The sequence below is a fragment of the Plecotus auritus genome (assembly GCF_963455305.1).
Source record: "Plecotus auritus genome assembly, chromosome: 1".
In the NCBI taxonomy this organism is placed as follows: Eukaryota; Metazoa; Chordata; class Mammalia; order Chiroptera; family Vespertilionidae; genus Plecotus; species Plecotus auritus.
In genome coordinates this window covers 9258622-9272919 of record NC_137770.1, presented here as the reverse complement: position 1 = coordinate 9272919, position 14298 = coordinate 9258622, and the positions used below count along the sequence as shown (strand labels likewise).

The 14298-nt window shown below is 51.1% G+C and overlaps 1 protein-coding gene across 4 annotated transcripts in view; it reads right to left on the bottom strand.

The window, feature by feature from the left end:
• Window positions 1-14298, bottom strand: part of EML1 (EMAP like 1) — a 163384-nt gene that overhangs the window by 26684 nt on the left and 122402 nt on the right. For 2 of the 4 annotated variants that reach the window (XM_080664369.1, XM_080664372.1), the window contains exons 5-7: window positions 5585-5613; window positions 4729-4785; window positions 2098-2227 (exon numbers count right to left, since the gene is read on the bottom strand). In XM_080664369.1, coding sequence (XP_080520495.1) covers window positions 2098-2227; window positions 4729-4785; window positions 5585-5613 — 216 coding nt within the window. The remainder of the gene's footprint in view (window positions 1-2097; window positions 2228-4728; window positions 4786-5584; window positions 5614-14298) is intronic. The other 2 variants (XM_080664371.1, XM_080664370.1) reach the window with 1 other exon arrangement.

The following is a 14298-nucleotide window of genomic DNA, read 5'->3' as shown; positions in this document are numbered from 1 at the left end:
CGTCTCCAGGTCACTGTCGTCCTGAGACACAGACCTACAACGGGGACCTGAAATGGCCATTACTCTGGGTTAATGAGAGAGAAGGCCTGGTTCCAGAGTCATGACTGGGAAATTAATCAAATTCCTATTTTAGTTTGTGTCTTTTGTAGCTTGTATGGAAAACAAAATACATCTGAAAATGGTAAGGGAGGTTATCAATCCTACCCCAAGAAAAAACTTGGAGCTTTGATAATTCCTTATGTTTTAGAGCAGTGGTCGGCAAACTCATTAGTCAACAGAGCCAAATATCAACAGTACAACAATTGAAATTTCTTTTGAGAGCCCCATTTTTTAAACTTAAACTTCTTCTAATGCCACTTCTTCAAAATAGACTTGCCCAGGCCGTGGTATTTTGTGGAAGAGCCACACTCAAGGGGCCAAAGAGCTGCATGTGGCTCGCGAGCCGCAGTTTGCCGACCACGGTTTTATTTAAAAAAAGTTGAGATGCTGATAATGGACTTTAACATACTACGGTTATTAAGTCAATTATGGGCTTGTTTCTTATTGTAACCTTGGAGCTCAATCTTTATAAAAGTACTTGTAAAAGGTGCAAACCACACACACTCTCACACACACAAATAAAAAGTAAAATATTTAGGTCCTTCCTCCAACCGCTCCCTGCTGCCTAGGCTAATACCACTGAGATTTTGGCATGAACACTTCCAAACCTTGAAAACTATTTTGCGAGCAAAGCATGTGAACTTGGATGTGAAAAAGTAACCTGGAAAAAAAACAACACACCACTTATTGGGAGCAAATTCCAGTGTTTTCTATATTCTGCAATATAGACAGGGAGTAGGCTGAGCAAATGCGATGTTTCAGTAATGCTTTCCAGATCTGATTTAGCCAATTTAACAATTACTGACTTAAAGAACTCCAATTCCATGAGCCAGAATGGATAGAAAAATAGCGGCAGGGAAATGCTTATGACATTGAATCTGAAAAATAAAAAATATCTTTTGGCGGGAGAAATTTAGGTACAGATGCTAATTCTAAAAACATTCCGAAGCATATGATTCCGTAACTTCAAATATAGTAGCAATTCTCGTAAGTGAAACTGCAACAGCGTCTGCTTAAAACTGCTTCGTATAACCTGTGCTTAGGGCTTTGCATTAAACTGAAAAGCAATTAATAGCTGTTTAAGGGGGAGGAAGGATTTTTGCTTTGTCTTAAAATCTGTGTGGACTGGAAGGTGGCCTCTGCAGGCTTCCTCTAAAGCACAAGGAAGTACAGTAAAATAAAGTAAAATAAAATGCCAACATTTAATTCAGCCCTTCCACAGGCTCTCAGCGTCTCCCATTGGGAGCTTCTTCCCTTTCCAAATCTCACCCCACGAAGGGTGGGCACCAGCTTTATTTCAAGGACGGTAGTCATGTGGCCGACCGGCATTTTTGTGGCCTCGATTTGGGGGTGGGGGAGAGATTTTCTGTAGTGTTTAGGTGGTATCACAGCTATGCCACGTGGGGGTTCCATTTAGGACTGGGTATTCGCCGACAGAAGCCCTTCAGTGAGGCCGTGTTAACCCGCAGTCAGGCTCCGCGGGGGCCGAGTCCTGCTGGGTTGGAGGGGGTATCCGTCCTTCCTTCAGTGCTCTCATTTTCATTAGAATCCTAATCTTGACCCATTGAGATTATTTTTGCTAAATTTGCTTTTCGAGGAGTTTTTAACTAACTTTATTCTGTCAGAAAAATTAAAATACGGGCCAGAAACTAGTGATGCATTTTCCCACAACTGCCCAAAAGAACCATTCAACCATGTAACATTTGAATATTATCTCTTCAGGAAGACGATGTATATGTATTTGAGTGAGGACCACAAATACTGACCTCAGGAATGACAAGTCGGCGTCCTTCATCATCGCTAGCTCTGTTGGAACGACTTTTCTAGTCTACGGGGTGCTGACTTACGGCCAATCTTGTTAAATCAGTGTTACATGAGAGATTTTTTTTAAAAGACGCTTAAGAGAAATTAAGCTTTAAGAGTTTCTACCGTTAAGCATCAAGCCCAAAGCGTGACCAGCGATGGCTCATGTGAGCCCTGTGCGGGGGACGAGGATACACCCACTCCAGCTTGAGCCTCTTGGTCGGAAGGTCCACCTTGGCTTCCAAGTTGTAGGACTCCACCTGGTCCCTGGGCATGTACATGGTGACCGGGCGGCCGCGGAGGAACATCTTCACGTAGCCCTCTTCTACAAGAAGAACAGATGCCGTCAGACAGCTCGCTCGGGCCAGGGCCCTCTAAGCCACGGCCCTGCTCTAGCCTCTCGATGCAGAGGGAAATCTCCGCCCTTTCCTGTCACTCCTAACGAACGTCTAATTTCGCCTTGTCCTCTTTCGACATTCTGCTCACTGAAGTACATGAAGTATACAGAGGCTGTAAAAAGCAGGCAGGAACGGGATTCCATTATTTTTTCATGGGAGATTTTAGTGCTTACGTTTTTTATCATCAGGAGGGGAGAGAATGGTACTCCTCCCATATTATAACTAACACAAGAAATCCAATGAAACTTTTGGAGCTCAATGTATATATAATTTCCAGATCGAAAGTCGTAAGATATCCTTCAGTGTTTAAATTGGATGGTTACAGTGCAATGTAAAAATGTGTCTCTACGTGTCTTTTACGTTGAACAACTCCGTCCCCTGTAAAGAACCTCAAGGCGGAAGTACATGCTAGGATGCATGCAAAAAGGGAAATGCTCCAGGAAAAGCTATAAATGGAAAACAAACGAGCCAAAGGCCCATCGAGAGGGAAATTGGGAAATAAAACTTCCCAGAGCAAACACTTTCATAATAAAATAACTTTCGATGTTTTCATAAACAGTGGGTACAAAAGTAAAACCCGGGGATATATCGACATGGGGATCTCCTGGACTTTGGAAGAGAAGTAACTTGGGGTCTCTAGCGTTTTCAGGTCATGCTAAGACCGAAGGAAGTTCTGCTGTGCTTCTGAAGAATGCGGTTCCCATTCAGCGCTCACTGCGCTCGGGTGCGAGACTGCGGATCAAAGGACCAGCCGAGAGGCACTTACATCGGGGAGTTGGACGGGGGCGATCTGTGCGTGACCCCACACAAAACCATCCGCAGGAGGAGGGTGGTGAGCAAACAGGAAATCACTCCAATACCGCCAGATACCGCAGTCACACATTAGTCTGTCAGTCTTAGTCCCAAGGGTGTCAAACAACGCCGCATGCAATGCTGCCCAGCAGCACGAGGCCAGCTCCACGCGTTGCCGTGTGCGTGCCCCCAGGCCTGACGCATGCACGTGACACACTCTTCACTCGGCACGTGCAGCGGGACTCTGAGGTCAGAGCAGCACGCGTTCATCACGCACAGGGTGCCGCCGCTGGGCTGTGGCTCCTGCTGGGATGCTTCACTGGGCTCCGTCCTCCCGATGCACTGGGACCAGCCCGCCAGGCTCTCCTATCGGTCCCCTAGGCCAGTGGTCGGCAAACTCAGTCAACAGAGCCAAATATCAACAGTGCAACGATTGAAATTCCTTTTGAGAGCCAAATTTTTTAAACTTAAACTTCTTCTAACGCCACTTCTTCAAAATAGACTCGCCCAGGCCGTGGTATTTTGTGGAAGAGCCACACTCAAGGGGCCAAAGAGCCACATGTGGCTCGCGAGCTGCGGTTTGCCGACCACGGCCCTAGGCCATCTCACATTCTGTGGCTGAACCCATGCAGGCCCAACCTGGACTTCACTGAGTCTCTACCCCGAATCCTTCACTTGTCTTTGACGTGCTGGATGCCAAGGTCTAACTGCCCGGCCACAACCACCCACGTGGGTTCTCCTCCCTGGCCAGCTGCGCTTCCTGGCCACCCCGCACACCTGTCCTGCTCTGGACTCCGAACAGGCTCTTCTGGCCTCAAACCGCTTCCCTTCCTTACTCCCTCGCCAACCTCTGAGCTCATCAGACTGCAAGGCTCCCTAAAGAACCGGAAGCTCCCAGCAGGCTGACAGCCGTGCAGAGAGGGGCCGGCATGACAGAGCTTCATGTCACCTCGGGATTAATGAGTCCGCCCATTCCCCTTGTGAGAGAGGAATCGGACTCAGGCCAGGGGCCGAGGGAACGCAGCGACACTCCTGCAGCACACGCAGAGCCCCGTGCTGTATTTAATCAGTGTCGGAATGTGATCCAGTATATCTACTTGCACATCCTGGAGTCGGTGCTCCTTACGGAGGCCTTACAACTAAGGTTTACTTCCTGCACAGATCTCAACTACTGTCTGCACCCTACTGTCTGCACCCCACTGTCTGCACGGCCTTGGCATGGTTTTGTCCTGGGAACTCAGGTGTCCTACATCTAAAGCCCAACGCGGCAGGGAAGCAAGGTTTTCCAGGCATGTTAGGGTAACAGCAGACAGCCACCACACCCAGAGGCGCCGGGGCAGGCCAGCAGGGGTGCAGGGGCCATCTCACACAGTGGGTGCCCAGGCCTTGTCCTATAGCTCTCTCAAGGCTTATCCAGATTTTTTTTCGGAAAGTTCCTGTCATCAGCCAATAATCGACCAAGACCCAAATGACGGCTACTTAGTCAAATGCTCAGGGGCTCAACTTCCAGCCAAGTGGGTGCGTCGCAGAAACGCTTTCACACGGGGAGAGGGTCTGCTCGGCGTATGAAGAGCGTTTCCGGAGCCGGGGCCGCAGCTTCGCTCGGAGAGCTATGCGGGGCAGACAGGCGGCCTACCTTGGCAGTGGGTCACCCGGCGCTTCCCTTGAGATTTCGGAGACAGAGACAGAAGGGCTAGATAAAGAGACGTGGAGTACTGAGGGGGCCTGCCTGCCTGGGCGAGCGCTCCTAGCTCTCGGTGGGAGAGACTCCCTGGACACATTTCAGGGACTCGCGCTCTGCAGGCTCGTGGTCATTACACGGTCAGGAGCGACCTCACGCTCCCTGAAACGCAATGAACACGGCAGCACTTGCTGACACACCTGGAGCTCTGACTTCCGTGCTTCAATTCCAGGAGGAAAACACGGGGAAGGCGAAAATTAAATGAGTGGATTTACCCAATTACTCACGTGCCCATTTTTCTGCATTTTAAGTGCACGTTTAAATAAGGTTAATGCCCTATACGTAGCGTGTACCTTACTATGGGATGTGTTCACAAAAGACCTGCGGAAAGGCCCACACGAACTGTTTGTTCGCGGGTTAGGAAACCAAGGCAGCAAGAGGAAGAAAAGCTCCTTGTGGACAAGTTACAACTTGGTGTGTGGGAGAAGCTCCTTTCCAGGAAACGCAAACGCTGATGCCGGGAAGCCCGCGAGCGGGAAGGCGGAGGCGGCAGGCCTGAGGACCCCAGTGCCCTGCGCTGCCCGCGCGGCATCTTCCTCCTCCTGGTGGACGTGTCAGAAACCAGCTCTTAACGGGGCCAGGGAAGGTTTCGTCTGTACGATCTGAGCAGTGGGCCCCCCGGGACCGGCCGACCTCAGCCTCGCCACGCAGACACCCAAGTGCTGGTGTGGACAGCGGCCCCGGCCCGGCGGCGGCTGAGCTGGGCCCGGCCCCGAGGGCAGGGAGGGCACCGGCAGGGGCACAGACTTACCCGCGCTGAAGACGGGCTCCTTGGGTTTGCTGCGGAGAAAAGAAAAGCAGATTTTAAAGGGAGGCTGACCCCACGCCCGTGAGACCCCACCGCGGTCAGCTGGCTTGTCACACGCCTGCGGCGTGAGGGGCACGTGTTAACAAGGAAAACAGAACCACGCGACTGAGAAGGAGCAAGCGTGAGCAAACGTTTCCCGAGCCGGGGCCCGAGGCTGCCATCCGCCTCCTCCCGAAGCGGTGCTCCTCGTGAGCGGGTGAGGCTGGGGAGGAAACATTGGTTCGTCGAGGTGGGCACGGCCCTGCTAAGGGTGTAGGAGGCGTGTTTTCCTGCCCGTGCCCTTCAGAATGGCCACTTAAAGAACCTCTTTAAGACGAGCGGGTTCCTGGGAGAGGGGCTTGGCGAGGAGTTTCAGAGCCCGATTCCGCAGGGAGGCCACGGGGAGGGAGACAGGAGGAAAGAATAGTGAGGATTGGGGGGCATATCATCGGAGATGTGGGGACCCCACTGTGGACTTCGGCCAGGCTGAGGCCATCCCGTGACTGCACCCTGGAAGCAATCCTCCGAAGCCTTCAAGGTCGGGCCACCCCTGGGCAAGCTCCCCACGGCGAGCCCCCGCGAGGAGTCCGAGGAGTCCGGGTGCCAGGGAGATAGCCCGCCTGTGGGGCAGCCCCTGCCGGTACAGAAAGGGAGCTCAGGCCGGGCAAGAAGTGCACCTGTTGAGACCCCGAGGCCGTACGTGAGCCCAGGTCAGCGAGGCTCCGACACCCGAGCGTCTTCCCCGGCCGTCAGCCCCCTGGTCACGTCCCACTTTCGGGTGCAGAACGAGACACTGTGAAGGAAGCCCACCCAAGGGGCCTCGGGGAGTGTGAGCCCGGGAGGAACATGAGCTCACTGATTCTGAGTGTTCCTGAGCAGACATCACCCTAATGAGACTTTCCTCCTTCATTTTAAACTTGAAACATCAGCCGCGGAGTTGCCCTCGCCCCGCGATGTAATAAATAATGTCCTGCATTTCCGGGAGCTGCATGCAGTCGCAGGGCCTGCTGATGCTGCAGGCTGAGCACTCTGCTCATGGGCTTTCAGGGGTGTTACAGGGTCAGTTTCCTGACCTCTGACCTCTGGCCACTGAAAACTCCTCACCGCATGGCACACCCACGAGGAAAAGCCATGTCTGATCTTGGCCTAAAGGTCCCGAACCACCTACTGCCCTTTACATGCTGCCAACGTCACTGAGTCCAGCCACGCGGCCCGCGCCGCCCTCACTCGTGCCAGGAGCCCCGTGTCAGGCTCTGTCGTAGCTGCCCCGTCCTGGCGGCCAGTGCCGTGGCCAGTCCCAGGCCGAGTGGGCTCTGTGCCGCTCCACCTGCAGGCACCTCAGGCCCTGCTCCCGGGCCCCCCAGTCCATCACCCTCATTTTCCTCTAATGCCCTATTCGCCAAGCCATCCGTTTTGCTTTTCCCGCCAAGAGGTAAGTGCAGGGGGGTAAGTGCAGGAGGTAAGTGCAGGAGGTAAGTGCAGGGGGTGGGGTCTCAGCGCTGCCCCTGCTGCGTTCAGGCCAGGAAGTTGGTGACCTCTGGAGTCGCAGGGACTTCCTCTCCGCTGTCCCTCCTCAGACTCCAGCAGCCTGTGGGGCTGTGCCCGGGTCGGGGTGGGGAGACACTGCTGCCTGGCACCTGGTACCTGGGGTGAGGCCCCCTGGGGTGGGCCTGACTCCACTCTGCCTGCACCCCGGGGCCCCTCTCTGGGCCTCCCATCCCTCCCCCGTGGATGGCCTGGCTCCCTGCTCTGTCCCCGACCTGCCCGCAGTCTTCCCCAGTCCCCGAGGTCTGTGGGAGGGGGTGTGGTGTGCGGGGCCCCTGTGCCCAGGGCTCCAGGAGTCCAGCTGCCCTGCGGTCCAGTCCTCCAGGCCGCACTCCGCTTTCCGGACTCCGAGCCTCCAGCCGCCCTCCTTCCTCCCAGCACCAAGGCTCCCTCTGCCTGCAGCTCCGCGGACACAGGCGGCCTTCCCGTGACCCTGGTCGGGTTAAAGCAGCTTGATTTATAGGCTCCCCGGCGTGTCCGCTTGTGGCGGGGAAGCACCAGCCCTCGCTCCACATTTTCTAAATGATGAGATTAGATTCGCAGGCGGGAAAGGACACAGGCGGAGGGGAAAACAGATCACAGGCACCCCCCACAGGGACCCAAGGGCAGGGGTGCAGGCAGGGATCTGAAGACGGAAGCTGTTCTGTCCAGCACGACTTTGGTCACAGAAACAGAAAAATCCGAGAGCCACGAGCACAGAAGTAAGCCGCCCAGCGCCTTTCCGGGGAACGCGACAGCAACCACGGCCCGTGTTCCTCTTAGACAGGAAACCGCAGGGACCGGAGCGCGGCGCAGGGCGGCGGGGCTTCCGACGCCGAGGCAGCGCAGGAGGAGGAATGAGTCTCCGCAAAGGGTCAGAAAGGGCGGCCTGCGCCACGCCGGACGGGCACCAAGAGAGGCACCCGGCAGCGCCGAGGTGTTCACGTTCCTTTACGTCTTGCCCTAAACTCTGCGTCACTTTTTTGGCCTACTGTATTTAGAAAGCAGACTGTCGCTATGTTGCATTATTTTAGAAAGTTAGATTTTTATAGAAAAAAAAAATACTACATTGACTTTAGATTCCATTATCCCTGCCAACGCACCAACTGTCCTGAGAGGCGAGAAGGGCGCCCGGGAAGGTAATTCCACGCATGGGTGCACGTCTCGCTACCACAGACCGAGAGCACGGCCATGAGCAGTAGGTGAGGCCTATGGGATGGGTGAGGAGGCCAATGACCCAACATCAAGGACACTGTGGCCTCTCGTCAAAATCCGTGGACCCGCGTCCTTCCAGACCTCGCGGGCAGGGGAGCTGGGCGTGGGCATCAAGCCAGCACCACGTGAGACCTGCGTGGCCGAGTTCACTGGAGATCGCCTCTCAGGTGTCATGCATTTGTCTCTGATTACCATTCCTTAGTGGGGGCTCACGGAAAGATGAAGTGGGTGACAACACCCTCTCGGGCGGGGGACCTGATGAGGCCTCGTCCATCTCTGTCCGAGCATGGAGGCGACACAGGTGTCACCACCCTCCTGAGAGGCCCAGGAGAGAGTTCAGCCCAGAGGGGAGGAAGGATGTGCCCACTGGCAAGCGACCCCTCACCTCTTGGCTACCCCAACGATAGGCCGCGGCCAGTATCTGCAGAATGAACAGTATTGCAATCCGGGTGGTTTTACTGCCGTGCTCTGGCAGGAAGGAGGTGGGCTGGATGAGCCTGGCTTACACTCCCTAGCGCTAGGGGGTTCAGGAGACTCTCCCAAGGCTTCTTACGTGCAGGAGCTGGGGGCTCCCAGCAGGTACGGGGAGCCTGGAGCCTTCCCCAGACCCGGGCTGGGTTTGGAGGCAGCTGATTTGAAAACCAGGCAGTTGGGTCACGGTTTGCACTCCCACAGAGCAGCTACAGCTAAGTCATGTTATTACCAAGTCCCGGGAAACGCTCTGTGGCCTTGGGGCGCAGGGGCTCAGTGTGGCCGGCTCCCTTTGCAGCTGATAAAACTCACACTTGCCACCTGCAGCCTGGGTGTTTCTAAGGAGAGAGACCGGCAGGGACCATGTCCAGACTCGATCCACCGAGTGTTCACTGCCTCCTCCTCCGAGTGGGTTCGCACAGCACTTTCGTATCTGCTCCCTGATTTACCCCAAGTTCCTGGAAGGGGCTCGGGCTGCACTGACAGGGCCAAATGCTGTTTGAGCGGAGATACTGGCTTTTGAAAATGACTGATAAGGCTGGACCAAGGAGGAGACCTCTGCAAAGTCAAACATCTTATTTCCCTGTGACTTACCACCTGTAAAAACTTCAGCCCTCAGCACACATTCCATGACTCCTTTTCCAAAGATTGCCCCTGATGAAATAAAATTCCTGCTGGAAGTCAAAATACTATCCTATGCAAACGGAGATTCTTTACAGAAATAGCCCCCACCGGCTAGAAATAGGGTCACTGAGGAACCCGTCTATTAAAAAGGTTAAGAAGGCACTGAAGACCTTATTGGGGACAAAAACTGCTGCTTCATAGACACTTCCCACCACTGCTCCCAGTGTGCCATGTGGGCGGAGCACGGATGGTGAAGTCAGCTGACCTGCGCTCCAGCCGGGACAGTCACTTCCCTCCACAGGCCTTCGTTTCCTTCGTCTACAAAGCGGATGACACCACCGAGGGACATTGTCAGAATCAACTAAGTCGTGACAAAGGGCCCAGTGCATGGTGACCAGTTACCATCACTTCCCTCTTCCTCCTGACGTCACCGACACGAGTATATGCCTTTCTGGGCTCTTCACCTAATCGCCTCAAAACTAAAGCAATGTAAGAAAATCAGCATTTACTATTTTAACATTTATTAAAGGATAAATGACCCCGGGGGTCCGAAGAATGAAACAATCTCGTCAGTTAAAAAAAAAAAAAAGCCAAATTTTAATCACTTAATGTCAGTGCAAAATGTTCCAGAATCTAAAATGTAGTGTTAAAAGCATCTGCCAATAGGTGGCGCTGTTTACACACTTCTTAAATGGTTTTAAATTAAACAGATAATATCCTTTCATTCAGCGAATATTTATTGAGCAGCTACTGTGAGCAAGGCCCTGTGCAAAGTGCTAGAGATGCAAGAACAGTAAGTGATGCAGCTTCTGCCTCCCAGAGCCCCGGAGGGCGAGGGGAGCGGGGAAGGAGTTCCAGTTCCGGACAGAGTGAATGGGCTGCTCCAAAGCCACCTGACCTGCACCTGGCTCCGCCCCGAGGGCCAGGGAGGCTTCCCAGCGAAAGGGGCACCCTGCTGGGACCGGAAGGACAAGCTGGAGCTCCTCCACACATCCCCAACACCCTCTCCCGACGAATTCCCAGACACACATATAGGGTGTCCCCCAAAATGCATGCACACACGTTAACAGCTGGTCTGTTAAATGAAGATGAAATGTATTTTAATAAACACTGCCTTATAATTATTCGAAGTGTGTGTATACATATTTGGGGGATGCCCTGTACATATATGTCACTCAGGAGAAAGTTCTAGAAAGTTTAATTCATTAAGCTATGCATTTGTTTGTGTGTATGTGTTTTGTATCTGTATTTTATAATAAAGATTTTTCTAAATATACTGTCTTCTTACTTAGGTTTGCATTTCTTCAATTAAGACTTGAGTTTTCCCATGTTTTCATTAGTTGGTATTTGTATGTCTCAGAGAGAACCTGTCCCAACCCTTTACCCATTTTTCTAGTGAGCTGTTGTCCTTTTTCTCACTGGTTTGTGCGGAGTCCTTTGGAAATGAGGGAAACTGGCCCTTTCCAGTTACACGTGTCACTAGTGTCTGTTGAGAGAATGAATCTTTGTGTGCAAATCCTTTCATTTACCACCACGCCTTGCGCTGTGTTCTGCACATAGTAGGTGCTCAGTAGGTTAGGCAGTGCTATGGAACTGAATGAGTAAGGTGACAGAAGTATCCAGAACTTCTGATGCCTCCCTTTCCCCGTGGGGGTGGAGGGGTGAGGGCTGAAACAGGAGTTGGAAGATTCCAAAATGTCCCAACAAGGAGGGGCCTCAAGACGGGGGAGTGGAGCTAGCAAAGGTGTGCACACAGCAGCACTCACACTTTGGGAGAGAAAAGTAGGAACTGCAGCTACCATTTACCGAGGGCCAATAGTAGCAAGCTCCATGCTAAGGGTTCCACGTCCAGGATCGTATTTAATCCTTACTTCAGGCCCGGGAGGCAGTGCTGTTTTTGCTGGCGCTGAGGAAAAAAGCCCAGAGCCACCGAGAGTTCTGTCCACAGTCCCACAGAAAGTGGCGGGCTGGGAGTGACGCTGGGTTACGGCTGTATCGCCTGTCCGTTTAACCTGTTTTGTTATATTGACTGGGGTGAAAATATACACTCAACAAATGTTTACTGAAGCCCTACTATGTGCCAGGCAGTGTTCTAGAGGGTGGGCTGGTCAAGTTGGATTAGAAAAACCTTGTTGGTAACTAAGCGTGAAACTACAGTGCATTTGCCTAGAAAAATGATGATCCACATCTAAAATAACGTTGGAAGAGTATATTTACTGACACAAAGACCTAGTCATAGAGCAAATAAAAAAGAGGGCTACAAAACATATGCTGAAGAGTATAATTTTTGTCAAAATTATACGCTACACCCCAGAAACAAAACCAGATGGAAATGTAATAAAATGTTAAGTTATGAGTTCTCTGAGTGGGTGAGATTATAGGTAATTTCCATTTCCTCTTTTTTTTTTTTTTTACATCTGGGTTTCCTAAAACACATGTTACTTATGAAATAAATAAGTTTCCTCAAAAACAAACAAACAAAAAATCCCACAAACACACACACACACACACACCCACACACACACACACACACACACACACCACACACACACACACACCAACACACACACCACACACACACACACACACCACACACCACACACACACACCACACACACACACACACACCACACACACACACCACACACACACCACACACACACATACACACACACACCCCACACACATACACACACACACACCAAAAAACAAAAACAAAATAATCGAAAAACAAACAAACTAACTAACAACCTTGCTGGGGAGAAGTGAGAGCTGGTGCTGAGAGGCGTGGCTCCCAGGCACAGGGATGACGAGGCGTCAGGAGGTGGCTGGAGGAGGAGTGAGGCTGCACCATCGGTGATGCTAAAACACACATCTCAGGCCTCCCTGTGTCACTCCAGGATGGAGCTCGGAGTGTCCAGCCTAGTGGTCTGGACCTTCCAGTCTGGATAACACGGCCGGTTCAGGTGCACAGGATGTGCAAGGCAAAAGGGCATTAGGGGACCACGTCCACATGTAGAGATCTTTGTTATTATTTAAATATTCTTATTGATTTTTAGAGCGAGAGGAAGGGAAAGAGAGAAACATCTATGTGAGAGCAAAACATCGATCAGCTGCCTCCTACACGCCCCCTCCTGGGGATCGAGCCTGAAACCCCGGGCATGTGCCCTGACCGGGAATTGAACGGGCAATCTTTCCGTGTAGGGACAACGCCCAACCGACTGAGCCACACCAGGCAGGGCAACATGTTCATTATTTTGAAGTTTTTTCCATATATGTTGACTCTGAAGAAGGACAGCTTATATGTTTATTACAACAAGGTTTCTAGCAGATGGTTGAAACATTTCTTAAAATCAAACCATTAGAATAGCTTTTTGATGGAAACAAAGTATTTTTTTTTAAGTTGCGATGTCTCATTCCCGGCAGAATTATAAAGGGGGAACCAGTTTTATAATTGAAACAATTTAACAGTCTAACATCTAACATAAATTGTGCGTTCTAAATAGTAACTTTTTCAGTCTGAAATAAAAGACTTAAAAAAAAAATCCTATTGGATTGATATACTGGCTACATTAGATAGTCCAGGTTGTTCATCAGGATGTTACTGTTGATTCTCTATTTAAATTTAATAAGCACTTCACTGTGACATGAATCACTATATAATTGTTAGTATTTATTGCCATCAATAATATATAAAGAAAATATTACATTGCTATATATTGCTATTGTTTTTCTGGAAGTCTTGTCAGTGCAAAGATTAAGTGCTATTAAACTTTTGTGGCTTGCTACTACCAAGTATTATAAAAATGTTAAGCATCCTATATAATAAAAGCCTAATATGCTAAGTGTCCGGTCGTCCATTCATCCAATCAAACCATAATATGCTAATGATATGCTAAGGCCTCTCAACCTCTCTCTATGATGTGCACTGACCACCAGGGGGCAGACGCTCCAACCGGTAGGTTAGCTTGCTGCTGGGGTCTGGCCCATCAGTACTGAGTGTGATGGGCCAGACACGCCCTGGAGCCTTCCTGTGTCCCTCCCTAGCCCCGATCCTGCACCGGTGGGGTCCCTAGGCCTGTGCTCTCTCGCAATCCGGGCTGAGGTACCCCCTTCTTCCCCGAGTGCACGAATTTCGTGCATCGGGCCTCTAGTTCTAAGATAAAAGTCTACAATGTCTCACAGAAGACTGTCCAATCCAGTGACCATTTCCAAAGAAAATGAGAAACAGAAGCAAGAAGACGGACACTGCCGAAACCGGTTTGGCTCAGTGGATAGAGCGTCGGCCTGCGGACTGAAGGGTCCCAGGTTCGATTCCGGTCAAGGGCATGTACCTTGGTTGCGGGCACATCCCCAGTGGGGGTTGTGCAGGAGGCAGCTGATCGATGTTTCTCTCTCATCGATGTTTCTAGCTCTCTGTCCCTCTCCCTTCCTCTCTGTAAAATATCAATAAAATATATTAAAAAAAAAAAAAAGAAGAAGACGGACACTATTGTAAATCAGAGTGTCTATGAAAGCAAAGTGGAGCGACTTTAACATGAATTATATCTTAGAAAATGTGAATGTGGAGCTCTCAAGAACACTATTATTTTAGGTTCAACAGTAAGATTGGCCCATATGGACCGGCTTTTCACTTGCTGTAATCATTGTTATTGAGAACTATATGCTTGATGTGCAAAAAAGCCTCCTTTTTCTCGAGGAGGAGGAGCCTTTTTCTAATTTTCACTAAAGTGTCACACGTGCTAACGACAGCTTGCATATGGCGTGTGGTGACTGTGAGCTTTACAGCAACTAACCAGTGACTGACACCGGTTAAAGCAGCGCCGGTGAATGACTTGTTTGTC